Source organism: Populus euphratica, unplaced genomic scaffold, assembly GCF_000495115.2.
Source record: "Populus euphratica unplaced genomic scaffold, PopEup_1.0 scaffold8.1, whole genome shotgun sequence".
NCBI classification, from domain to species: Eukaryota; Viridiplantae; Streptophyta; class Magnoliopsida; order Malpighiales; family Salicaceae; genus Populus; species Populus euphratica.
In genome coordinates, this window is record NW_011499855.1 from 2,258,098 (window position 1) to 2,285,108 (window position 27,011).

The following is a 27,011-nucleotide window of genomic DNA, read 5'->3' on the forward strand; positions in this document are numbered from 1 at the left end:
AAGTCAATTTCATCCATCACTACACGAATTCTTGCAATATAAGATGCAGAAAATTATAGATAACCAAACAACAACAACAATAATAAAATTTTAGATTCTCCGGCTGGGAATTTCTTATAGCAAAAAAATGCTGTCAAGAAGCTTCTATATTTATTTTTTTATTTTAAATAAAATTATTGGACCAGCAGAACACATAATCAAATAGCAAGTTTTTACTGATATACAAACTCAATTATGCATCAGCTTGTGCTGGACGATGCACCATAGTAATTTTTTTTAAAAAAAAAAATCTTAATAGCAACACTATAAGCCTTAATTTCGCAAAAATCATACAACTTTAGTGAGTCAGCTTAATAAAAGACTCTTGGTGTCTTTAGTAATACTGTTTCAAAAAAGCTTTAATGTTTTCAGTAATACTTTTTATAGTTTTAGTATCAACTATACCAATAATTGAAAGGAAAAGTAGAGAAAAAGAAAAAAACATGAATAAGTGACATTACAGAAAGGGATTTGTAGACGATTAAGGAACAGAATCAATGTTATAAGCAAAGAGTTGGGGTAACAAGACAATTCGTGCGATATGTCTGAATCTAATTAGATCCGTACATTGATAAAACTATTTTATGTTTCGTCCTTAGTGTGCGGATGGAAACCACCTATTGTGTCTTATCAATCATGGAGTTAGCTTCCCGTGTCTTAAGCCTGAAGCTATGTACATTATTACACAAACAAAAGCACTACCATACAAGACACATTTCATTGATTGTTATAACAGTGGAATGAAACTTTCGCCATTCTCAGGAAAGCTAAACAAGTTTGTAATTAATAATAAATTATATCTTCCAAAGAATTTATCAGGCTTTGCAAAATTGATTGAGAATATTTTTTTAATACAGCGAAATGACTTTGTTTCTTTTAAAAGTAAGAAAAAAAAAACTATACCTTTAGACTAGGGTTTTTCCTTTTCCTTTTAAAATTATTTAAAAGGTAAAATTATGCTAATTCTCTTAAAAGCAAAATAAAAATAAAATACACTTGCACATAAGAGCTTACTCGTCCTTTTCTTTTGCTTGAACAATAAAGTGACAAAAACTAAGGCTTGTTTTAAAGGTGTTTTAATATTATTTTTTTTAGATTTATTTTAAAAAATAAGTATTATTAACATAAAACTTGTTGATGCTTGCAACACATTCGTCAATTTGTATGAGGTTGTCTGGTTATTAAATATTGCTATTTACATAGACATTACGGACTAACTAGTTGTTATTTTCAATGTTATGGTGTGTGTTGAGAAAGAAAGTCTTGTTAGGCTCCGTTGTCCAAATTAAATTAAGGTTTTTTTTAGTTTTTTTATAAAAAAAATGATCTTTTTTTCTTTCAAATTAATTATTTGATTTTTTTTAATTTATATTTTAAGATGTGATTATTAGATCTTGAGTTTCATTATTTATTTTATTTTATTTTTCTTTGTTATCCCGATCTTGTATCTTATATAATGAGTTAGTCAAGTTAACTCAAATTAATTTAAATTTAAATTTTTATTATTTTTGTATTAAATTTTTTTTAACTTCATCCGATTCTACGAGCAAAAAATAAAATGAACTAAATACCCTTATGGTCTATTGATGCGATGTTGAGTTGGGCAATCATCCTCTCGTGCACTAAAAGAAATCCTTATTGACGAAAGGTTTTTAAGCCACATTTATTTTTTACATGTCAAGATAATTCTTCTTAATCCATCATTAGCGATGACCATCATCCATTTTTATTTTTGCCTAAGTGTTCTATTTCCACATAGCATTGTGGTCCAGTTAAAATTGCAGAAGTGGCTCCATCCTATAGGAAGGTGTATCACTTCGTTTTGCACAACACACACACACACACATATATATATTTTCATGCTTGTACATTAAAGACCGGCTCCTCTACCATCACGTTCTGAGGTGAACATATTATCTAAACACTGTAAAAATAAAATAAAATAGATTTTTTTTTATAGTGCTTTACTATTAATCTAAATAGCAAGGCATTTTAATATATTTTTAATTGTTTTATATTAATTTCGTATTGTCACTGGAGTGGTTACAAAACCAAGGCTGGAGTGGTTGCAAAACTAAGGGCATGGGTTTAATTATCATTGGGAGTGTTCATATTTGCTAAATTGTAACGGACAATTTGTCCATGTGACGTTTTTTTTCTTTCAAAAAGATAAAGTGAGGCCAGGTGCGCGACCTGCCTGATACCGGTGAGCTTCGCTCATGCCCTTTTTTTTTTTTCTTTTTTTTTTTACACTCAATTTTTTTTTATTATATCCATTTATTTTTTAGTTTTGACATAATTTTTAAATATTATTAAAAAATTATTATAATTTTAATAATCTTTTTTAAAAACAATAACACTAATAATAAATTATTTAAATTAAAATTATTTTTTTATTATTCAAATTCTTAAATAGATATTAAACATGATTTTATTATTTTTATATTTTTTTAGCTTTCAATCATGTAAAATATTGACATACTACTTTGAGATTGTTTGTTAATTTACTTTAATAATCATAATTTTTTAAATATAAATAATTATTCCAATTAAAAATATTGTGTTGACTAAGATAAATAAGAGATACATTAAAACAAAAAATTATCATAATATTTTTAAAAAAACTACTATATTTTTAGATTTAATAACAATACCAACTAGTTTCTTGAGACATATGTATTTTTTTATATTTTAAAAAACTTGTATCCCCTAGCGGGATCAGACAAACTAATTATATAATCAAAATAATTGCAATGCATAAGACGTGTGTGATGCTTGTGAATTGAGATACTCCATTTACGATTTAAAAGAAATCATTTGTTATACATAGGTATTTTTAAGCAATTTCTTAAATATTATTTAAATATGCTATGTGTGGTTAATATCTCAAGATAAAAGAGATATTTGTATTTGGTTAGAGAAATTAAGATACAAACATAAAATAAATCTATTTCTAAACTAATTTGGGATAAATTCAGGACATAAAATACAGAGATATATCCATTTCGTCTCAATTGTTTTCATCATTTGTAGTTAAAAGGGCGGTGGGGGGGATAAGTTAAGATTTCTTGCAGGCGGCGTCTTCATGCATTACATGATCTGAAGACATGTGGTATTAGAAAGTCAACATGCTTGATGCTGGAGATGGATCTGTGTACTTGTCTTGGTACCGATAATTCTCGAGCGTTCGAGGGAAGAAGATTCGAAGTGACTGGATTTATGAGCGAGTCAATATTGACGTGTAAATGATAGTGGTCATAGAATGATTATCCCTCCACGATGCTAATTAGTAAAAGATGCACCAATTCTCTCCTGCGATGTTTCCAGGAGCAACTCATGAGATGAAAAGGGAATAGAAAATCGCATGCAGGATACTGGAAATAAAGCATTTGCTTATTTCTAGTCAGCGACAATTGCTAGTGGCGTATTAATCAGAAAAAAGGAAAAAAAAGAAAGAGACTTGCTAATGGTGTCGCATCGATCAATTACAGCCACATAAATGCGTCATGACAGGAAATGGTACATTATATATTATATTGTATTGTATGTAAGACTAAAATAGCTCATTGTTTTAACTCACAATGAAACTCCTTTTTTGTTCCTGGGTGGCAATTTTTTTTTTAATTTAAAATTTGGTTCTTGAATTATTTGTTTCACAATTAAACCCTTTTAATCAGGTTTTAAACTTGCCTATAAGAGATGTTTTTGGGGAAAAGACAAAAAACAAATAAGTAGAAGCGTAACTGTAATTATGTTTTTCATTTTCATGATTTTTTTGTCCCAGTATTTTGAATATTGAGAATTTGGAAAATTGGGCAATATTCCAACTTTCTATGGATACTGATTTGTCAAAACGGAGTCACAGGCAAAGGCTCTTTGGTCAAAAACATGAACGCAAGCTAGCGTGTATCCATGTTTGGTGGCTTTAGTGGCTCAAAGATGACTAGGTTTTTGATCGAGTTAAGGCATCTGTACAAGGAAAAAATTAAAATATTGATGAAGTTTTGAGAATTTATATGCAGGTTTTAATGTTTTAGAAAAAAACAAATTGAGAAAAGTTAAAAATACTTATGGATATTTGTTTTCTTGATGTAATTAAAACTAAATGGAAAAAAAATATTATGATCAAATATGAATAGAAAAAAGGAGTCACGAAAATAAAACAATATTGTGTTTTTTTATGTCAACAATAATAAATTATTTTAATTTCTTGAGTTAACAGTCAAACAAAAATTAAAGGTATAAAGTAATGGGTACAATAAAAAAATATTAGTAAATACAATCGATTAAATGATACTATAAGAAAGACTATTAAAAATATTACATTCCACACCATGGCCATATAAAAAATAAAAATAAAAACCACATACAAAAAAAATAATTAAAAGGGAAGGGTTATATCTAACCAAATTGAAGGAGACAAACATCAAACACAGCAATCCACGAGAGTTTCTGACAACCAGGAAACTAAAATAGAATATTTACTGCCGATTTGAATAATTTCATCAAAATAAAAATTAAGGTAAAAACCAAATAAAAGACCAATTGTGCAAGCACGGGCTTACAGTAAAACAATAGCCATTCACAAGCACGGGCTTATGTAAAATCAAAGAAAGTAGAGGGAAGTCATGCTGTTATTATTCTGAATTGGTTAAGAGATGAGAGTTTTAGTTGTTTATATAATATAAAAGTTTTATTTTTTAAAAGATATTTTTTTAATAATAAAACTTACCATGTGGCTAGCTAAACACACATTAATTGAAACAATTATTCTTAGATTGCTTATCATGTATGAATATGAATATATATAATTATTGATATTATATATAAGAATACCAGCCATGTAACGCCACCCTAATCCTTTATTTAAGTGACTATGATAATGCATCATAATCTCACATCGGCTAAAATATAATAATCTTAGTTGTTTATATAGTATTAATTTTTTTTTTGTTTTTCAAAAATATTTTTTTAATAATAAAACTCATCACGACTAAATCCATTTTAGTTAGAATATATATCTAGAAAAACATACTATGTACAAATGTATATGTTAAATAATACTCTAAGAGGTGGGAAAAACATTGTAATTTTCCCATGCCTTTCACTTATCAATATATTATATTATTATTATATTATATTATATTACAGAACTATTTTTTTCTTTTTATTTTTTATGTTTTTTTAATGAATTGTTTTTGTTTTATTTATCTTGTTAATGTTAATTTTTTTTATTTAGTTATCAGATTTTCATGATGCGGATCTTGGGTTTGATGGGTTAACCTGATTTGACGAGTTAACCTGAATTTTTTAATTTAATTTAGTTTGTTGATGTAAAATTTTTTTCTATTTAATTATTAAACTTTCATGATATGTATCCTAGAATTGATGAGTTAATTTCGTTTGATGGGTTAACCCAGTTAATTCTGGGTAAACCTATTAATTTTTTTTTTCTATTTAGTTATTAAATTTTTATAACGTAAATCTCAGGTTTTGTGAGTTAACCCAATTAATTTAATTTTTTTTCTTCATTAATGTTTTTTCCTGTTGTTTTTTTTTTTAATTTATTTATTTAATTATCACACTTTTATGATATGACTATAACCTTATAGCCAGACCCACATTTAATATTTTTGGGTTCAGTATTGTAGTCAAGTTCGCTTAAACTTTGATCATGCAAGTTTAATGTTATTATTAATATTATAAATATTACTCTTAAATTAGATGTTGCAGTCAAATCCAAGACTCTGGGGTATAGCTTTGTAAAAAAACTTAATACTTTTAAATCTTGATTTTTTATATATTTTTTACGCAAAAAAATAACTCGTGGCATCGCGCGGGTTATGTAACTAGTACATTATTAGAAGGTGTCTTGTGGTTAAGTGCCTATTTAAATGTGTAATTGTAGTTGTTTTTTAAATAATTTTTATACCAAAATATATTAAAATAATATTTATTTTATTTTTTAAAAAATATTTTTAAAATTAATGCATCAAAACAATTTAAAATATATAAAAAAATTAATATTTTACAAAAAAAATTAAATTTTTTAAAAACGTTCTCTAAGTTACATAACATTATATTATTTTACAAGATTAGGTGGAATAGTTTTTCTATTTATCCATGTATAGAGAGTGGTCGACCCGTTCAAATACGAAAATTTTCCAGGTTTTCCACTTGGAGTTTATTTCTTCAACAAATATTGTGGCGGCACCAAACCTTTTATTGAGGTAGTAAAATATGAAAAATTATCCTGTCGTTTAGGATACACTCTGTATCCTACGAAAAGTACATCTTGATGGTGAAATAAAGAGGGTACATTTTGTTCACGTACAATTATAGCGACGCCCCCCTCCTTTCCCAGGGCCAAAAATATTTGCCAACGACATTGATGATGTAATACTAAACAAATTCTAAATATATTATTATTATTATTGAATAAAGAAAATGATAGAATTGCAACTTGACATTTGAAAGAATTCTTGTTAACATCAATCGATTATCTCTCAGATAATAATTGATCTTTTCAATGATACAAACAACAAATAAAATTCTTTAAAATCTTTAATTTGAATTATTCGCCAAGGAACTTGTTACACTTCACAAGTAGACAAAGACATGGATCCAAATATTAAATCAAGACTTATAGATGCAATTAAAGGAAAACTAGATCAAGACTTAAGATCAAGAGTTGAAAACTAGAAAAACCTCAGGGGAAAAAAATAATAATCCCTGCCAACGGTAGCTAAGATTAGCTAGGATTGGAAGGTGTGATGGCTAAAGTATTTTTAAAACAATCACTGCATACAATAATAGCAAATGAATAAATAATTAAAGTTGGATGCATAGTCAACTTGGATGGTGGGGTGGGGTGGGGTGACATTTGAAATGCCCTTGGCTGGTAGCCTGATGCAAGGAATGGTCTATTGCTGACCATAATTGCTCTTTTTTTTTACTTAATAATAAGATTTTGGCCTTGAAAACATATTATAATCTGTCTTTAATACAACAATGACGATAAATAAATAAATAAAAAATCGAATTAGTTCCGAAATTCGGAAGGGAAGCTAGGGTTGCCAATGCTGTAGGGGGAGTGCATGACCGTTTATATTAATAACATCACGAGGGGCCACGTATTAAATGTTTTTGAAAACCGACCAAAGCATAGTTAATAGAATACAAACAAGACATGGCTTATTGATTTCTCCAACACAACTAATTATTCTCATAATACATTTTGGACATAGCAGAGCTTAGGATAGGAATCAAGTAATCACCACCTCCAAGTGGCTGGCTAAAATCAACTCGTTTATTTCATGATTTGAACTGTGCTGAGGACGTAAACAGTGGGTATAATCAACTCGTTTATTACTATATTATCTATGATTGCGGTTCAACGCTAGTTTTGATTTTAATTTTTTTTTCCTGAGGTTTTAATTGATTATTTTGATGTTTTAAGTGATAAAAATTTAAAAAATAATTTTTATCAGAATTGTAAGCAATCCCTACATGTTATAGCTGGATTAATCATCTAATAAATTGTAATGTGCATCTCTTTCTTGACTATGATTGATACCTCTATTTCCCCCCCTTCATTATCGATTTAATAGACGAAAAATATTTTATTTTAGTTTGTTGTCAGATGGGCGGTCTCATAAGATTTGGATTAGATAATCAGGTTAATTGCCTTCCAGCCGTGAATCCTCCAAGATCTGAAGCTGAGATTCTAAAACTTTATTAATATTAGTCTGATATTTGTCCTTTAAGCAAACCCACAGAGGGAACTGGACAAGCACATACCATTAGCAACTAGCCCGCCTTGGCATAGGACGTACATTTCCAACTAAATTGCTCTTATTTTGGGAAGGATTATATAGATTCTCATGTTTTGCCTTTTCATAGCTGAATCGTAAGCGGAGAGGAGGATTCATTAACATGAAGCATAGTTATAAGATTACGCTTAGCTCCAAGTATGGATTAACTTGATGATTCGTCAATTTAAACTAGACAAGTGAATAACTTAGATTCTTTTTTTTTTTAATAATATTATTTTAGAGTTTTTTTTATTTTTTTTTAGAAAAACCTGACCCGAATTGTTATCCTGAATTTAAGCTGGGTTGAATCTTATATATACGATTCGATGAAATATAATGATTTCCTGCCGGGGTTTATATTTCACACATCAAAATAAAAACAAAAGTAGGCCCATGACAAGACAGCAATATTAGACAGCTTAATTAAACAGAAACTCACGTAACAGAAGTAAATCCTACATAGATAGCCTGGATATACTTTTCCAGTCCTCTGCTTATCCTGTACAGTAAGTAGTACATGATTAAACATAGGATAAGACACAACTTACACAGCCTTAAAGGCTTAAACCCACAGCTCACCTTACCACACACACACCTGACAAGCTCTAATTATCGAAATAACAACACAATTCTACAGACTTAATTTAATACTGATTCAAAATAATCATCCTCGATGGGCTAAGAAGGTGATAAGATCCATAATTCTTGGCAAAGCGACATCCGCGATGAATCTTGTTATCAATACCAGTGTCCTCCATAGCCATCAACACTTTGTAGAAGATATCAACGTTGCAGGGTAGTGTTAGAGGGCCTTCAGGGTTGTAACCATACTCAGACTCTGCTTCTTCAAGCAGAATCTTGAATAGTGGGTGGTTTGCATACTCTGTCTTGATCACAAACCTTTGTTTCTGGGGTCCAACGTAGACTGAGAAGCAACCTTCAGGAGCTACACGTGATTTCCTGGAATGCTTTTGATCATGGTCGTCTTCTAGTGAAACTTTAATATGCGGGCATGATTTGCTCTCTGGTGTCAAAGAACGTTCCAGTCTTGACGTTCTCTTGCTTCCCCTGCCAAACGATATGCATCTCTCCCATGTCTTGATGATCAGATTACCTTTGAACTTTCCTTTCCCCTTCCTCACATCCATTCAAAAATATATGTTTATGATGACACGAAATACACTAAATTTGTACAGCAAGAACTAATTAAATATAGCTAAAGAAAAGTGTTGATATATATTGTTGGACTTAGCAACACATACCACCTCCTCAATCCTTGTAATTGAAAACAAGGTAAAAGAATTGGTGATACGGGTATGGAGTTTCTACTTAATTGAGAACAAAATGAGAGAGAATGCTTTGATCATATGTTAATCAGATGTATAGTGGATTCAGGTTAACCTCTATCATAAACCAAATAAACCATGACCTTCATCCTTGGCATCATTGAGTTACTCATATCTACTGAACAAAGAGAAGTTGTGGTCGTGCAAATTAAAGGAAAACAAACAGCAAGAAATTGTTTTGACAACAAAGTGAAACAGAAAGATGATTCAAGATAAAATACTAGACATAACTGGAGTATATCTCAAGAATTGGGGAAGGGATGAAGAGGGTGATGGAAGAGGGCAAATCAACGAACCAGAACAGAGAGAGTCTCACAAGATGTTCTCTCACTTGCGTCTTCAAGGGGTCAATCTCGGCATGGAACGATTATAACTAGCTCTGTCCTAGTTCATATATAAAGCCCACAAATGGACATAAAATATTTTTGAAGATGCCCTCTTGTCAACGCAAGAAAGGTCTATTTCTGTTACCTCTCTATCTTTGGTCATTTATGGGTTTCTCTTTCCTTTGTTTTCTTTGTGAGAGATTTGGCTTTCGGGATCCCTAAAATGACAAGAAGTGGCTAGTTTCTGTGAATTGAGAAATTTACAGACAAGCGGACAACCAGGTTTTACTTTTTGTTATCATGGCTGTAAAATATTATTTTTATAGATTTCTTCTTAGATCACCTGCTGGCACTGTTTTTGGATCGACGTTGCTAGTGGTATATATGATATATGATATATGATATATATAATTTTTGTTTTAATTTTTTCAACGAGGAATTAATATCTAGCGTATAATTTTTGTTTTAATTTTTTCAACGAGGAATTAATCCCTAGCTAGCTAAACACTGCTGACAACTTCGTGGACCCAGTATTGGTGAAGTGATAAAAACCTGCATTCATGTACATTTCAATATATATGTATTGTTCGAAATTGCATATTAAAAAATAATAAATAACTCATTAATTCCCACAGGATCATTTTATATCAAAATAGCTAACAAGTTTATTTCTAAGAAATTCATCAAATCAAGAGTTTTTTTTTTTTTAATCTTTGGAGGGAGACGGGCGGCCATCACCCAAAGATGGAGTGCGGAATTTTGGTTTGAAATCACCAAATCAAAGAAATTTTTTTACAAAAACTAAAATTTAAAATTCTTTATCTTTAAAATTAAAAATCTAATTTATGGAAGAAGAGGTGCAAGAAAAAAAAAAGGATTCTTGCCCCTGCCCCTGCTCCTGCCGCCACCAGTCCCCTAACTCCGCCTCTACTGAAAAGTCAAACCTCTGTCTCCCTAAAATACAAACCTCAATCGTATAATAATAATTTGAGTTTTGCTTGCACGTGGCTTAGGAGGAGATAAGGAAGCAGGGAAAAAGAATTTCCATTTCATAATCTGACCAGAACAGTTCATGGTATAATAGGCCGCCATAACTGCTCAGAAAAACATGGGCCAGCAACAAAATCATAGACGCTTCATTTTTCCCCTCGAACAGTTATATTATTTGAGTACATTAAAAATAGCATGCATGTTTTTTTTTTTTAAAAAAAACAATTATGCATGTAATTGTAAATTTATTTCAAAAACAGACTATCCTTGTACTTGTAAGTACCTTAAAAACGTAAAGAGACACGTATTTGCGTTGTCTTTGATAAGGAACTCAATTTGATCCATCAATTAAACCATATATACATATATAATTCTTCCCAGATTTTATTACAGCAGCTCTGATAATTCAAAAGAAATTCAATGCAGCGACACGAGAAACTCATTGAGAAAAGTGTCCGATAGCTTAATAAGCTTTTTTATTCAAGGATGCATAATTTATGAGGTGAGTTAGATAAAGATTGGCATCGTAAACCTGATCGATGAAGAATATATAGCTCATCGAGCTAAGTTAAACTATATATATAAACAAGATGAGTATAAATATCAGTATTATCTTTTTAATTTTGTGTTTTTTTTTATCGTTATATATACTTATTCATCAGCTAAAAAGATGTACAAACCCTTACAGAATAGTATCCAAGACTAGGGTTGGTGATAAGAAATATGTTGCAAGCCACTTTTCTGATTTCTAAATGGAGGATGGCACAAGCTCAAGATTTTATCAAGATTATTGGGAGACCTTAATTAAAAATGGAAGATAATCTTATTCTTTGTGAGATTTTTGACAAGCTATTAGCCTATCACATACTTGAAAGGTGTTTCAAAAGACTGTAAGCCATAAATAAAAAGAAACGTTCTTGGAGACACTCATTACTCACAATATTTGAGTGGAGAAAGAGTCTAGAGGACAAGATCTAATCATGAAACAATACAGCTATGGACAATAAATCTATTTTTTGAAAATAAAAACTTAGCTAAAAAAGACAATAGCCTAAAAATACCATTTGGAAGCACAGGAAGAAAAATTGGTAGACGCCCATAATATAACAATGAAAATAGGAGAATCAAGTATAAAATAACCATGATTTTAATGGATATTTTATTTGTGACAAGAGTGGATATATTGCTGGAGTTTTTAATTTTGTTTTTGTGAACCTAAATTAAGCTTAGGCCAACATAACAAATAGACAATTTGTGATGATGATAACAAATTGAAAAAATTACTCTTAGTATTTTATAATTTGGTTAAAACTACCTAATTTATTAAGTTTTAGAAAATTATACTTTGCATCATTATTTAACATAAAATTTTAAATTAAACAAAACAGTCAAATTATCATTATATATAATATATCACAAAGTCAAACAAAAAAACAAAATTCTCTCTCTTCCAAACATAATTTCTCTCTCTTCAAGTCCCCAAATTAAATCTCAAGAATAAATCTAATTTTTTGAATCATTTTTTTTATTCTCTATCCCTTAATTTATTTTTTTAATTAAATTTTGTTTGTCGATTGATTTTTTAATATTGAATTAATTAATAATTTAGTATAGTAATTTTTTTATTTATTTTCTATAAAGTTATAAAAATTTTATAATCTAAATAACAAATTTAAAATATCAACTCAAGTTGATTCGAGTCGATCTAGTAAATTATTATTTTAATATTATTAAAAAAATATTATTTTAAATTTTTTAATCTGAGTTTTTTTTATATTTATCAGGTGTATTAAATTACATTACATTAATTTTTATATATTTTAATTTGTTTGGTTAAAGTAACGTATTAACAACACCACGATGATACTTTTTTTTTTTAAATCTCTAACAGACAATAATCTAGTTTCCTCTGTAAAAATTTATTATGCTAGCACGAATGGAGGTCTAACGGGTCTTGGCCATATAAAGAGGAGTAGCAGCCTTTGTTTTAGAATCTCATTTCACCCAAAAGTTTGAACCAAGGGTGATACCTCAAGCTTTAATTGACAGGGCAGTTTTATGCATCACAGTTTTCTAACAAGTGTTCACTATAAAACGACATATCCCGGAGTTACCTCAAAGGAAACGGGTGCTATGAAGGAATATTCCGTCACCACCATAAATGGGCCAGCAAGGGCGAAGAACAAAACATATAAATAAATAAAGAGAAAAAACCAACTCAAAACTTACATTTTCATTATTATCTTGAAAATGATAAGGCATATCTCCTGTATTTTTTAGTTTAAAAATATAAAAAATTACTTTAAAACCTTCTCATGATATATTTATTTTATATCTTGTTTTTTAATTAAATATATTTTTACTTTCACTATATTTATATTTTTTTTTATATTGATATGGTAACCAAATGCTAGCTAAAACTTAAAATAAATATCAATTTCCTAGGAAGAAAAGTCTCTCATAATTCAACTCTATTCCCATATTCACCAGAAGTTCTCTACAAGAATTTGTTTCTGTATACATGTTCACTTAAAACCTTCCGGTCTTTTGAGAGCTAAGAACACCATGAGGTTCCCTCGGCAATCGGCGTATTAGGGTGTTTTTTTTTTTTTTTTTTTTTTTTTTTTTTTTTTTTTGTGAAGATCGGGGCACAAATGAGTTACTCAGCACACCTATATGCAAGCTTTTATTTCCTACGCTTTGATATTTCAACTACGTATGCGACCACTCACCCCTTCTGCAATCATCATTTTAGTTTACTTTAAGGAATGAAATTTAATGCAAATCACAAAGATGACATCAGGTAATTATATTCAATTAGTACATTGAACGTTTCAAAATAAGTGTTTGTTCTTAAAAAAAAATTATAAAGGTCGTGCAATATCATACTTGGTAGCTCTGACCAAAAATTTTATACTGATACTATCAATATTTATTTTAATTTGAATAATAATAAGTTTTGTTTGTTTTTGCGTGTAGAATTATAATTAGATATCTTTTTAAATTTATTTAATTTAAATATTTTTTAGTTTTTTTAATGATTTTAATATACTGATATAGATAAAAATAATAATTTTAATATATTTTTAAATAAAAAATATTTTTAAAAAACATGCTACAAAATAATTCCAAACACATATAGTGGATAAGCACTTCTCCTCTAAGCACAATAATTTCAAAATTTTAGTGGTCAATTCATTAATTGCGGATTATGTATGCAATGACGGACGGTCCATGATTGAAAGAAAAATGGCCATCAGACGTCATCTGGGCGGTGGAGTTTGGGTAGTCTCTAGCTAGTTGAATATAGACTACTAGTATTCTATTTTTATTTTTTGTCTGTACGTAAGGCTATTTTTAAAAGCCTTTTTTTTATATAGCTATTAAAACAAAGACCTTAAAAAGAGTTTTAAGGGTTTAAATTATTCAGTCAAAATTTTTTTCTTCTTATTTATGTTTTTTTTATTTGACATATCTATATTTTTTTTTATCAACAGCATGGTTTTTTTAATAGAAATTTAAAGCAATTAAAATAAAAATTTATAAGTATTCAAATAACTTAAATTTAAGAGAAGAAATATGTATTTATTTAGACGAAACTCCCTTTTTGTTATTCATTTTTTTTTACAGAAATGTTTTTTTTATTGGAAGCTAGGTTTTTTAAATAGGAATTTATCATGCTCTTCAACCAAAAAAACTAATGTCCCCAATATTACCATGTGATTGTATGAAATAAATAAATAATTCAAGTTCCTTATATAATTATTCATAAAATAATTATTTATTTTACCAAAATAATTTCTAATCTTAATATTTCATAATCATTTTTTTAACTTTTATTTTTTTAAAATATATTATTAAATAAAAGAACAAAATGTGAAAAATCATTCGAAAAGGATACACATAGGTCTATCCTTCAAGATCCATGCATGCTTGGCCCAAAACAAGCCCAAGTGTGGGAGAATTGAAAGGCTGCTTGATTTTGTTGATAAGTATACACGGTGTGTTATTTCAATAGTTTTTTGATCGTTGAAAAAATAGGTTTTACGTTTCTGAATATTTTAAAATTATTTTTCCACTTGTTTCCATTTAAAAACATTCTAAAAATATAATAACAACCTTAATAACCCCAAACCCCAAATCCAACACCTAAACACCCTCTAATTGCTCTAGAAAATAAAAATTAAACCAAATAAAAAATATTTTAGGCTCTCAGTCTACTTTTACATCATAGTAAAAGGATAAAATCACCTAAATTAAACTCCTTTCTCTAAAACAAATTTATTTCACATCAAAATTAATCTCTAGTGACGGGTTAGAATGTGACGGACCAAAATTTCTCTCTTTTCTATTTTTTTTCAATGATTTCTCTCCCTTCACAGACACAAGGATTGAAATATGATGACAATAAAGTACAGGGGCTAAAACATAAAACCATAAGATTACAGGGTCTAAATATATAAAAATAAAAAACTTCAAGGAGAAATGCATTGGACCTCTGCAACACTGTCCACGATAACTTTGAGTGTAGGAAAAATAATAACATGTATGTTAAAAGACATAGATAAATTATTTTATTTTATAATATGATATGTTTTTATGGAGTGCAATTTGGCAATGGCCAGGTCCCCAGAGTAAAGCTTTCTCATGGCTCATGAACAATGATGAGCCTTTAACTAATGATCAAAGAAGCAGAAGAAAGCTGTCAATGGAGGCCAATTGTACTTTGTGTTTGTCTGAGTTCGAGTCAACCATTCACGTGCTCCGAGATAAATTCTTATGGAAAAAGAATTCTGGGATAAATTCTTCAATGTAGAATCCTAGGAATGGTTTGAGAAAAATTTAAATGGAAAACCTTGTTCTTGTGATGCTTGCTGGTTTTTATGGAGATGGTGCACTGATAAGGTGTTTGATCCCCGCGCAGTTCCATATTAATCAGAATCATATGGTTCGTCTTATCTGCAACTACAACGCAGAAATCAAAATCAGCATGGAAGGGGGACTTCAATTCCCTTTTTTGTAGAAGTGTTTCCGAGGCTTATGAGGAGATTCAGTGGGGAGATTCGTAACTGGGTTTGCTGCTGGAATTGGTATCTGTAATGCTCTTAAGGTTGAGCTTTGGGCTGTCAGGTATGGTTTGGACCTGACTGGGAGTGTGGGGGCAAGATTTCTAAACTAAGGGTAATAGTCAAGCGCTTCAGCTTATTCTATTCAAGGATCAAGTGGATCTGGGGCCGAATCTGTGCTCGGCCCTTGGGCTCTTTTGCCAAAAAAAAAGGGTGTTGAAGTACCCATTACCGTTGCAGAATTCCCACGCTGCCTTCTCAGAGTTACTGTTCCTGGTAATCCAACACAGTCAAATTTAGCACCAATCTGAATCCCTAGTAATCCAACGCAGCAACCGTGCAGATTTACTGTTCCTGCAAATAATCTGTTGTCAGTTCTGATAGCCAGGAATAGGAAAAAGAAAAGACAGGAACTGGCCATGTAAAAAAAAGGTGATGTGTAGCTGGATATCCAAAACGATGGATTGAGGTGTAAAGCGAACACCCTACCCTGCGAAAAAAGATTTAAGTCGAAATGGATTCCAAAGTTGAGTAACAAAAAGAGAATGGCATTTGGGTTGAAGGTGATGATAAGCAACCCAACAAATCTTTTATTTGGTTGATCGCAGAATCATCTCTGGTGTTTCCTTTGAACTGGACATCATAAACGTGTGAAATAAAGTTTCACGCAAAATAAGTTTTGTTGTTATTCATTTGTTTACTATAGAGAAAGAAGAAGAAAACAAAGAACATGTCATATTTTAAATTGGCTTTAATCACAGCAAATGGCATCGCATCCAAAACAATCCTATCAACTAGTAAAAGAGAATCTTATCGTCTAATTATGGCCATTACCGAACCAGTTACCTCTGCAGGGGAAGACAACGAGAATCTCTCCATCCTGGACTGATCCTGGCGAATCCTGCTCCTGATTGTGATTGTCTTCAGTAAGAACATTGGCCGGAGCAGCAACATCAGCTCTTGCTGAGCCGAAAAGAAACAAAATTTCTGCTTGCAGTGGAACATCAAATAAATGACTGATGTGGTCCTGTGGATGACTTGGAGATATCCCATTAATACATGCTACTGCGTTTTAAAAAGACAAGAAAAGAGACAGTGGAAGGTTTCTATATAAAAAAAGATTTGTTTTGTTAAATGGTATTTTTGAGGGAAATTACTCTGCACATCAGAACGTATTTCCTTGTTTTTAATTAGTTTTTAGCAATTAAATTCTATTTGTAATTCAAATCAGTTAAATTATCTGCGGAGCGGCAGAATCCCAACACAAAACAAAACAAAAGTATATTGTATAACTTTCGACTCATATTGAAAGCTATTAAGTTAAAAGAAACAGTCGTTAATCACACGGGATTAGACTAAAACCCAGGAAACACAAATCTGTAACAGTTAACAAAAACCCAGATCCCCGGCCATTCAAGAAAAAGTGAAAATTAAAAGAAACTATTCAGAAAAAAATAGAAAGACAAAAACAAAAGCAAGGCTAGAAATAATCTGATGGGCTTTTCAATCTTTGGATCCAAAACCCTTTCCTGTAATGGAGTAATGAAAACTTGTTTCAAGAGAAAATGAGAATTTTAATGTGGTAACAAACAAAGAAATATCATTGTTTTTTGTGTATATATAAACACGACGACACAATCCAAATTCAAGACGTATAAAACAAGTCAGAGTCAAAGTTTATTGTTATCCTGCAAAAGAAAAGAAATAATATTGAATATAATGAATAAGAGCTGAGAGGTTAAAGGCAGGGGTTTTGAACCGTCTTGTTGGTTCATCTGGATTTTTTATCATGTTGTAAATTGACTTTGATTTTTAGACGGGTGAGGTTAGATTAATTTTTATTTTATTTTTTTAAGCTTATATTAGTTTAAGTTTCAGGTCATTTTGGTTTCATCCAATGCCTATCAAGTATATAATAAGATAAATTATTTAATTTAATTTAAAATACACCGATCACTTTTTGTTTAATCCAGTCCAATTCATTTAATATTATCTTATTATATTAATTATTGTTATTGTTATTATTTTCATTTTAAAACTAGTTAACTAAAATTTATAATAACATAGATTCATATTTATTAAAAAAAAAAAACTACTAGATATTACCATGATGGACTCTTCGACTAATGAATGATAATGTCAAAATAATAAAATGTTTAATTTAAAAGGAAAGGAAAGGGTATGCTTGGCGGTTATTTTGTCCTTTCAGCCTCAGGCATCAACCGTTTCTTTACCGAAAGGGTGAGAAACGGAGAGTCGCGCCACTCTTGCGTCTCACAACTCACAAACAGAAGTTTCTCTCCCTCCCGAACTCGCTCTCCTGCAATTCCTCTCGGATTCGTCTTGACAAAACCCTAAAAACCAACAAAAAGTACTCTCATAGTCATATAATTTCGTTTCAGGAATCAAGCAAGAAATTCTTGAACTTTGTTTGACCAAACAGTGCTGCTCCTCCATCAAGACAAGACTGCATTAACAACCCCAATATTGTTACATCAAGTTATTTGAGTTTTCTAGTGGTGGGAGTACTTCAAGCCTTCATTCTGATAGTCTTGACAATATGGACGTCGACAATTCCTTTCTTGAACAACAAGTTAGGAGTACCGCTGCTAAACGTAGCAGTGACTCCTTGAATGATTGTGACGATAATGGTCATAACTTTTTGAAGAAGAAACCGAAACAAGAGAGAGATTTAGGTTTCGCTGTGCCTGATCGCGGGTGTCTTGCTCCTGTTCCTCTTAGAACGGCACCCCCACCATTAACATACAATGATCATCAAGAAGGGCATGTCGGTGCTGGTAACAACAACAATAACAAGGATAATCAAGTGGCTGCTGTTCCGGTTGTACGTGGTTGTAAGCAGTTTTGGAAAGCAGGGGATTATGAGGGAGGCAGCGTTGCTGAATCATCTGCTGATCATTCTGGTGGTTCTATATTCCATGCTACTCTAATTAATTTGTCGCTTAGTTTTGCTTGTTTTGTTTGCAATATTTGTGAGCATGTCATTCTAGTTGTGTTAATGTTTGTAATAGCTACTTAATTCCTGTTTACAAGAACAGTGGGCATGCAATGCCCTTTTTAGTTTGTTTTTTGAGTTCTTTCATGATTCTTCGGCGTTGGAAAGTCACTTTCTTTACGTCCATTTTATAGAGGCCACAGGATTAAGAAATATGCATTTTGTACTGCTATATTTTCTAATCAATATATTGACATCCGTATAGTTGGCATGGATCATGTCAGGGTGCACCCCAAGTTCTTGCATTCAAACGCAACCAGCCATAAATGGGCACTGGGAGGTAATTAGTGGTCGTTGAATTGTACTAATATCTATGTGTATATATGTTTGCTTAACTCGAATAGGTGAGTTTTATTCATCTGGGTTCTTATTTGCAGCTTTTGCTGAACTCCTAGACAATGCTGTAGATGAGGTATTTGTTGCTCTAGCATAGTTTCAACGAAAATTTTCTTTTCGTTTCTTTTTCTTGACTGCTGACGATTTTGTTTAGGTTGGTCATGGAGCTTCTTGTGTAAGCATAGATGTTCTGAATAACAGCAAAGATTTCTCTAAGATGTTGCTAGTTGAAGGTATGTATCTCTATAATTGTTCTGTGTTGATATCTCGCAGTTCTGTATTTCACGGGCTCGGTGCATAACAAGTGGTAATGAATTCGGATGCAAACCCCCCTACGAATTTCAGAAATAAAAGAGTTATTCTCAACTACTCAAGACCCTTCAAGTGAAAAAGAAAAAAATTGAAGTTCAATTGAGTATTTTGTACAGATTCCAGAGCACACAAGAAAGGGCTTCTCGTTGTGCGATGAATTAATGAGGGAATATTACACATGCCTATTTATTGTGTGACTGGTTTCCAATCTTTGCTTATGTTGATTACAGATAACGGTGGTGGGATGACTCCTGACAGGATGCGGGCATGCATGTCTCTTGGATACTCTGCCAAAAGCAAAATGGCTAATACTATTGGTCAATGTAAGCCATTTAATCAAATAATAAGCTCTTACTGAAACTCTGGAATATGCCATTTAATCAAACTTTTGTTTTATATTATTCAGATGGAAATGGCTTCAAAACTAGTACCATGAGGCTTGGGGCAGACGTGATTGTGTTTTCTCGCTGTCGGGGGAAGGATGGAAAAAGGTTTTTTCATGACTCTCATTTGGCCAAAGTGTTCATTTCGATCATTGACATGCTTGTTTGATGTGCCGATATAACAATTCTGGCTTGTTAGTGTCAATTTTCACCTCGAACAGAAACAAAATTTTTCACTCTGTATATTGGTCATGGGCCATTCAGCGACCGATAACGCAATTTTCTTTCTTTGTAGTGTAACACAAAGTATCGGACTGCTGTCCTACACATTTTTAACAGCCACTGGAAAGGAAGATATAGTGGTTCCAATGGTAAGACTTTGATGCTTGAACCAGATATGAGATGATTATACAATTGGAGAAGTTTGTTATTTGAGGAATTAAGTAAATTGTTGGTCAACAGACAACACTCTTGGAATTCTCTTTTGATCAATTAAAAAGAATTAAAGTAGGTAAGGATCCGTGTGGTGAAGAAATGATTGAATGTTATTCAGATAGGAGATATAAGAGATTGAGAAAAAGTAATGGGCAGCCAATGTTATCCTTTAGTGTCTAACCATAATTAAAATTTCCACTGGACATTTTGTTTTGGATATAGTTTTTGTCATGCGTGTTTGACGATTAATTTGTCATACTATTCTCCTGAAAAAAATTAACATTTTCCTGTTGAAATTTCAAGATTGACTTTGAGAAAGGAGGACGTGGCTGGAACAAGAAAATACGCTCTTCTCCAAATGATTGGGATATGAATTTAAAAACCATATTGCAGTGGTCGCCATTTGCAAGTGAGGAAGAACTTCTGCAGCAGGCAAGTTTCATGTTATATCCTTCTCTTGTTTGTACCCGTCTAAGGCTTGATGGAGACTGTCATATTTCTCCATTCCGCGCTACTTTTCATTCACTTGCCTTTTTCATTCTCACGAACATGAATTTATTTCGAAAGGAAGAAGATTAAAGGGAAAAAAGGATCAATCATTATATGTATTCAAAATAGAGACAGATTGTGGACTTTTTTTCATGCACGTTAACGTATTATATTGCATTTGAGATATTCCATCCAGAATTCGTCAGACAGGACAAAATAGCTTTAACTATTTTCCAAAAGCTGGAGTGTATGACCCCCAAGAATTTCTCAGGTTAGGACCTGAGAAGATCTTTCAAATACCATGCCAATGCTTGGGAAAATAGAGGTTAAAGATATATATTGGTCTTAAAATACTATCTTATAGTCCTTGCTTGCGGATTTCCCCTGTATGGTTTCCTTGAACTGCATTTCATTTCATTCGCAACTAATTCAGCGTCCTTCGATGATCTACACAGATCATTTTGCTGCCATAGTCATTGTCGTCCTGGTATAAATGATAATTTAGAGCTCCTCACTGTCAAGGCATCATTGCACAACCAGATGCAAGTGCAAACATGCTATAAGTTATATTCCTATTTCATTTTATCCCATTCTATAATCGCATACTATGTTATATTGTAGTTTAACTTCCTGAAAGATCAAGGAACACGTATCATCATCTACAATCTTTGGGAGGAAGAAGATGGGCATCTGGAATTGGATTTCTACACTGATGCACATGTATGCCTTCAGCATTGTTACTTTCTGGTCAGCATTTTCCCCATCTGGAATTAATCCAGATCTGAAAGTGGTTTCTAATTTGATATTTTTTGGTGGCAATTGGAAATCACAGGACATTCAAATTAGAGGAGACCATCGAGATGTTAATAATGTAGTAAAGGCAGCAAAATATCCGAACTCCAGACATTTTTTAACTTATCAACATTCATTAAGAGTACGTACAATATCTTTACTTAAATTTGAGATATTTGGATCTCCTTGTTCATAGACATTTTTCTTTGTTTATTTATTTACTTCAATTTTCTTGCTTGATTGTGTTATTCAGATATTAGAACTATATCTTTAAAATAAAGCCTTCTTGCCACTGTTTAATTGGTTTCCACCAAACATTCTTTGTGATTTCCGTTGAAGAAATAGTTTGAAGTATGATTTTCCATGACCAATTTGTTCAAGAACGGATCCACCCAAGAAAACCTGGGTTCAAGTGCAAGATAATTAGGGTTAGAAGCAACTTAAGCTACAATATGTGATACGTGAACATGATTTTTTCATGATTCGTCATCTGCCTGCCTGCAATATCCAAGTGGATTATATATGGGTGGGAGGGGATCTGTATATCTTTCTTGGATCAAATTAGTAGGTTATGCTGTTTGTGGACTTGGATTGAGGTGACTGGGGTACATACCGATTTTTCAGTCATATCTTTTCGCTTGGAAATTCATGCTATGGCTAGTTATCTCTTTTTGTCGAGTTTTTATCGTTCAAACACAAAGAAAACATAACTTCTCTATGCTTTGAAAAAATCTTCATGATTTCTATAATTGTTGCTAACTATGCTCTTTCGTTTCTTTCCATTTCTAGAGTTATGCATCAATTCTCTACCTAGAACTTCCACCAGGCTTCAGAATTATCTTGCGCGGGAAAGAAGTGGAACACCATGACCTAGTGAAGGATATGATGCTAGAGCAGGATATTTCATACAAGCCTGTGAATGTTGCAGAGAGAGTTCAAGAGAATAAGAATGTAACGTTAACAAACTCCTCGATTTCTTCGGTTTTTGAAGGTTTCCCTCCAGTGACCCGGTTTTTGTTTTGGCAGATGGCTGCAACCGGGAAAATTGGGTTTGTGAAGGATGCTGGCAATCATATTGACATTCAGGGATTTAATGTTTATCACAAGAATCGACTTATCAAGGTTATATTTCTGCGCATTACATATCATTTTCCACTTAATTGAATCTGGCAATCAAGTTGGAAAGACCAAAGTCTTAATGCAACATTGCAATAACACTATGCTTTTATATGCTGCGGATGAAAAAGAATCCATTCCTGCTACTGTTTGTAGAGAAAAGAATTGCGTTGCTGAGCGACTATGCTAGCTTGAAGCATTAAGATAATCGCACTTGTTTTCTTACACAATATCTTGAACTAAACTTCCACAAGATTTAGCTACGATTTGCATGGAATAAAATCCAGGAATAGTATTTTTTATGCTAATCTTGCGATTATGAGCTCCTTTCTGTTTGGTTGTCCTTTTCCTTGCATCCTCACAGTATTGCCAGCACAAGCATACAGAACAAAATTATTCATTTCAAGTGCTTGTATCATAATTGTTTCTAGGAATCTATAATCATTCTAACTGTCATATTTTATCAAAACTCGTGTTCTTCAGCCTTTTTGGAGGGTGTGGAATGCCGCTGGAAGTGGTGGTCGTGGGGTAATAGGTATTTTCGTAGTCTTGCGAAGAGTATTCTGCATTCCATCAACGAGTATATAGCTAAATCCCTGTCTCTCCGGGTGTGCTCTTTTGTTGGAACAGGTGTATTGGAAGCAAATTTTGTTGAGCCTGCTCATGATAAACAAGGTTTTGAGCGCACAAGTGTGCTTTCAAGATTAGAGGCAAAATTGATTAATCTGCAAAAGACTTATTGGTTTGTACTTCTCACTCGCTTTGCTTTCAGATATTTCCAAGTGATTGACATTTGAATTTTAAAAAACTTTTTTTGTTGGCATTTAGGAGGACAAATTGCCATAAGATTGGCTATGCTGTGAGGAGGCAGTCTAAGAACCTTTCTTCAGACACAATACAATCAGCATGCAATAAAGACATACACTCTGCAAGAACGAGTCAGAACGGACGGTACTTCACTGATGGAAATAAAAGATCCTCGCATGATAATGCAATTTATCAGAATGGACATGGCTCTGAAAGTCGACAGTCCAGAATGAAAAACGGATTGAATTCCTGCAAAATATCAGATGTCGATGATGCAAGCGAAGGTGTTGGACATAATGCACCCTTTGCTTCCAGGAAATCTCTGCACGACCCCTTCAAACATAAAAGCACTCACTTGTTAACCTCTCCTTCATATCCAAAGGTAAATTCTCCACATGCTTATTTTTATTTTTACCCAAGCCTTTTTGCACAAATATTCATGTAATAACGTTTTTTTTTTTTTTTGATGTCTTTGTCAACTTGCAGCCTGTTGTCATCAGCGAGAATGGCCAAATTACCACCAATGGCAACGTGAAGACTTTATCCAGCTCAAAAGGAGAGGATCGTGAATCAAGGTTCCTCTGGAAACAGAGCCTCCATTTTGTTCAGATTTTGGTTGTGCCATCCATATACACGGCTTCTAATACTCTGTTTCTTGTTATTTGCATGTTGAATAGAATCTGTGGGACTGAGAATCATCTTCTGCAACATGAAAGGGACAAGTGCCGGGAACTTGAAAGCCAGGTATATGCTCCTAACTTAACTAATAAATTCAAATTATGCTGCGCTTGTTAATTTGTCAGGGTATATTGTTTTGAAACAGTGAAATCAAAATTTTACTTTGTGTCATGCTTTCTTCAATTTCATGCTTAAACAAGGTTTACAAATTCAAATAGGGGTTAAAAGACGAACATGGTCATTGAAATCCACTTCTTGTTTCACATTTTTCCAATGAAAGCTTAGACAGGAACACAGTTGAAAGAAGTAAGAGCGAATTGTATATTCTAGGAATGAAAGCAATTCAAAAGTGTAGACTAGTATTCAATTATTCACATCTGTTTTAAAACGATTACTCTCTTTAATTTTCCTCACTTTTTTGCTTAATTATCAGTCAAAACATCTTGGTTTTCTTTTAGCATCCCCAATTTCTCATTCAAGCACTCTCAACGTGCATGGGAATTTTCATAGCAACAATACTTTGAAAGTATCCATTTTCAGAACTTTGACTTCGTGGAGTTTCAGATGTTGATCAGAATTTTATGCCACTACCACTTTAATTTAAAAGATGTTGAATATTGATTGAGATGAGTAAAAAAATATCGTATTCTTAGTTGCTCATTATTGAAACTTGGAAGATTATATGAAATTAAAAGAGAACGTGCATTGAAAAAGAACAGAAGAAAAATTGAAGACAAAAATAATTAGTTTGATTTGATTTCCACACCATGGATCTATTCGATGTTCCCCTTTTCAATTTATGTATCTATTTCGTTCAGCTTCAAGAGAGAACAAATGAGCTTGAGGCAGAAAGAAAGAAAACAGAACTGTTGGAGAAAGAGTTTGAGTGTCTTGTAGTTATGATACAGGAAGAAAGGACCAGGCAGACCGAACGAGAGGATGAATTAATGAAGAAGATTAAGGTTTGGATGAGGAGTTTAATTCATTCTAGTAGCTTGATTACCATAACACTTTTTCATGATTCTCACAAGACCCTTTTCTCTTTACGGTTTGCTGCAGGATCGATCCCAAGCTATCGAGGATCTAAGAGAGAGGGTGAGACAGCTAGAAGCCAAGGAGCTCCTATGCTGCAAAATTGAGAAGAACTGCTACTAATTAAGCAATCTTCTTGGACTTCGTTTAGTTAATTAATTTAGTTTTAAGTAGTATAGGTTGTAAATTAGTGGTACATATATGATATGATAATTATAAAAATAGTTGTGGTATGTGCATCAAGGCATGTATGCCAGTAGGGAAAACTGTTGGTGCTCGAGAAATGATTGAAGCAATAATATGCGTAGTTTACACACAGATATTTTTACACTCGGATTATGTTTTTTTTAAGGAAAAAAAATCAAGTGCTAATGTATTTTTTTTTAAATAAACATTAACTCAATTAATATTAAGATAATGATATATTAGAAAATCAAATAAAAAAATATTATGAAGCTTCATCTGAAATTAACTCAATATTAAAAAATAAAATTAAAAAAATAATTTAATAAAAAAATAAAAAAAATAATTTAATAAAAAAATAAAAAAAATAATTTAATTAAAAAATAAAAAAACTACAACAAAAAAAAATATGGACAAAATTTAAGAATTGATGATGCATTTTGCTTACCACGCACATAAGTTCAGGAGAGAAAAAAGGGAGGAAGGAGAATAAAGAAAAGAAGAATAAAACGTTGGAGCCAGAACAAACATTTATTGCCATCACGCACCTCCTTATTAGAAAATCTTGTTTAGACGATTCTAATGACACAAAGAGATGACACCATTGGATTCAAAAGAAAGTTGTCCGTGCCACCACATCACGGCGACATCCTTAACATGCTAGTGCGTGCCAACCAATTCTCCATTTAAAATTTGGTTGTTAAAGATCAAATTATTTCAAACCAATAAAATTGTTTTTTAGTTAAACCAAGTATCAACTAAATCCTAAATATTTGTCGCAGTACAATAATAACCCAAAACTAAGTCAAACAAAATATATTATCAAGTTCAATTTTACATTAATAAAAGCTGAACATTTAATCTTTAATTTGAAAAAAAAAAAAAGAGCTTGAACATTTGCTTAATTTCAAATTTGATTCTTAAAGTTTTAATTATTTTACATAATTAAAATGAAAATTTTATTTTGTTGATTGGAGCATTAACCAAGTTCCGGAATTTTTTTTCTGAAATCATAAGAACTCAATAACAAGTAGGTTAAAATAAATTATTAAATTTAATTTTATATGTAAATTGATAAAATTATAAGAAAAAAGTTAAGTGAAAAAAAAAAAACATTTTGAGGCCAATTACAATCTGGAGTGTTTTGAATTTTGAGTTCCAGTAAAGCCTGAAGATGTTTTAGTTTCTTTTTAATTTAAAATTAATTTAATTTCTGCTCTTTTATTTTTGGGTTTATTGTAATTGTCTGTATAAAGACCCAAGCCCCTCACTTTGTTACGGATAAATTTATCTGCCTCGTATTTGTTTCTTCTCTAACACAAAGTGATGTATGCTTACTGTCTTCAGTCAGTATGGATTTGCATTCTGACTAAGTTGTTGTGATTTTACATCTAATACTGTTACAGTGTTGCGTTTTGTTTGGTTCTGCCATTGTTCTCTGTAGGCTTTAACACAAGTGCTTTCATTTCTAATTATTCAAGAGGGGGTGGGGTTCCCTGATTTGCATATTATTTCGATTTGATGGCATTAGCGATCCACAGCTACATGGCCATTGCTTTCTTTTGTTCCACTTTATTGAAATGATTTAGTGTTTCATGGATCTTTTACACTTTATTAACCAGTAGACTACTCAAAATCTTGATGGTTTTTTTGTTCGCAAAACTAGATTTCTTACTTGCATATTAACATAACAGTATTGATTTATTTTTAATTAATTAAATATAAAATAATAAAATTAAATAAATAATAAACATATTATGAGATTAATTTACATTGATCTGAATTAATTTAATATATCAATTTTAATATTTATTAAAAATTTTATTTTAAATATTTATTTTGAATTAAATT

General features: G+C 31.6%; 2 protein-coding genes across 2 annotated transcripts; one reads left to right on the plus strand and one right to left on the minus strand.

Annotated features, from left to right (window-relative positions):
• Positions 1–8,263: 8,263 nt before the first annotated feature.
• On the minus strand, positions 8,264–9,683 carry LOC105123051 (uncharacterized). The gene has a single exon (XM_011022513.1). The coding sequence runs from the start codon at positions 8,999–9,001 to the stop codon at positions 8,498–8,500; it is 504 nt and encodes a 167-aa protein (XP_011020815.1). The 5' UTR covers positions 9,002–9,683; the 3' UTR covers positions 8,264–8,497.
• A 9,111-nt stretch (positions 9,684–18,794) lies between these two features.
• Positions 18,795–25,217, plus strand: LOC105123052 (MORC family CW-type zinc finger protein 3-like). Its single transcript, XM_011022514.1, has 18 exons — positions 18,795–18,877; positions 18,975–19,009; positions 19,088–19,166; positions 19,476–19,568; positions 19,652–19,736; positions 19,924–19,999; positions 20,367–20,495; positions 21,174–21,272; positions 21,385–21,486; positions 22,134–22,295; positions 22,371–22,466; positions 22,944–22,995; positions 23,091–23,202; positions 23,289–23,649; positions 23,754–23,842; positions 23,945–24,011; positions 24,764–24,907; positions 25,005–25,217. The coding sequence occupies exons 1-18, from the start codon at positions 18,808–18,810 to the stop codon at positions 25,098–25,100; spliced, it is 1,947 nt and encodes a 648-aa protein (XP_011020816.1). The 5' UTR covers positions 18,795–18,807; the 3' UTR covers positions 25,101–25,217.
• Positions 25,218–27,011: the final 1,794 nt, after the last annotated feature.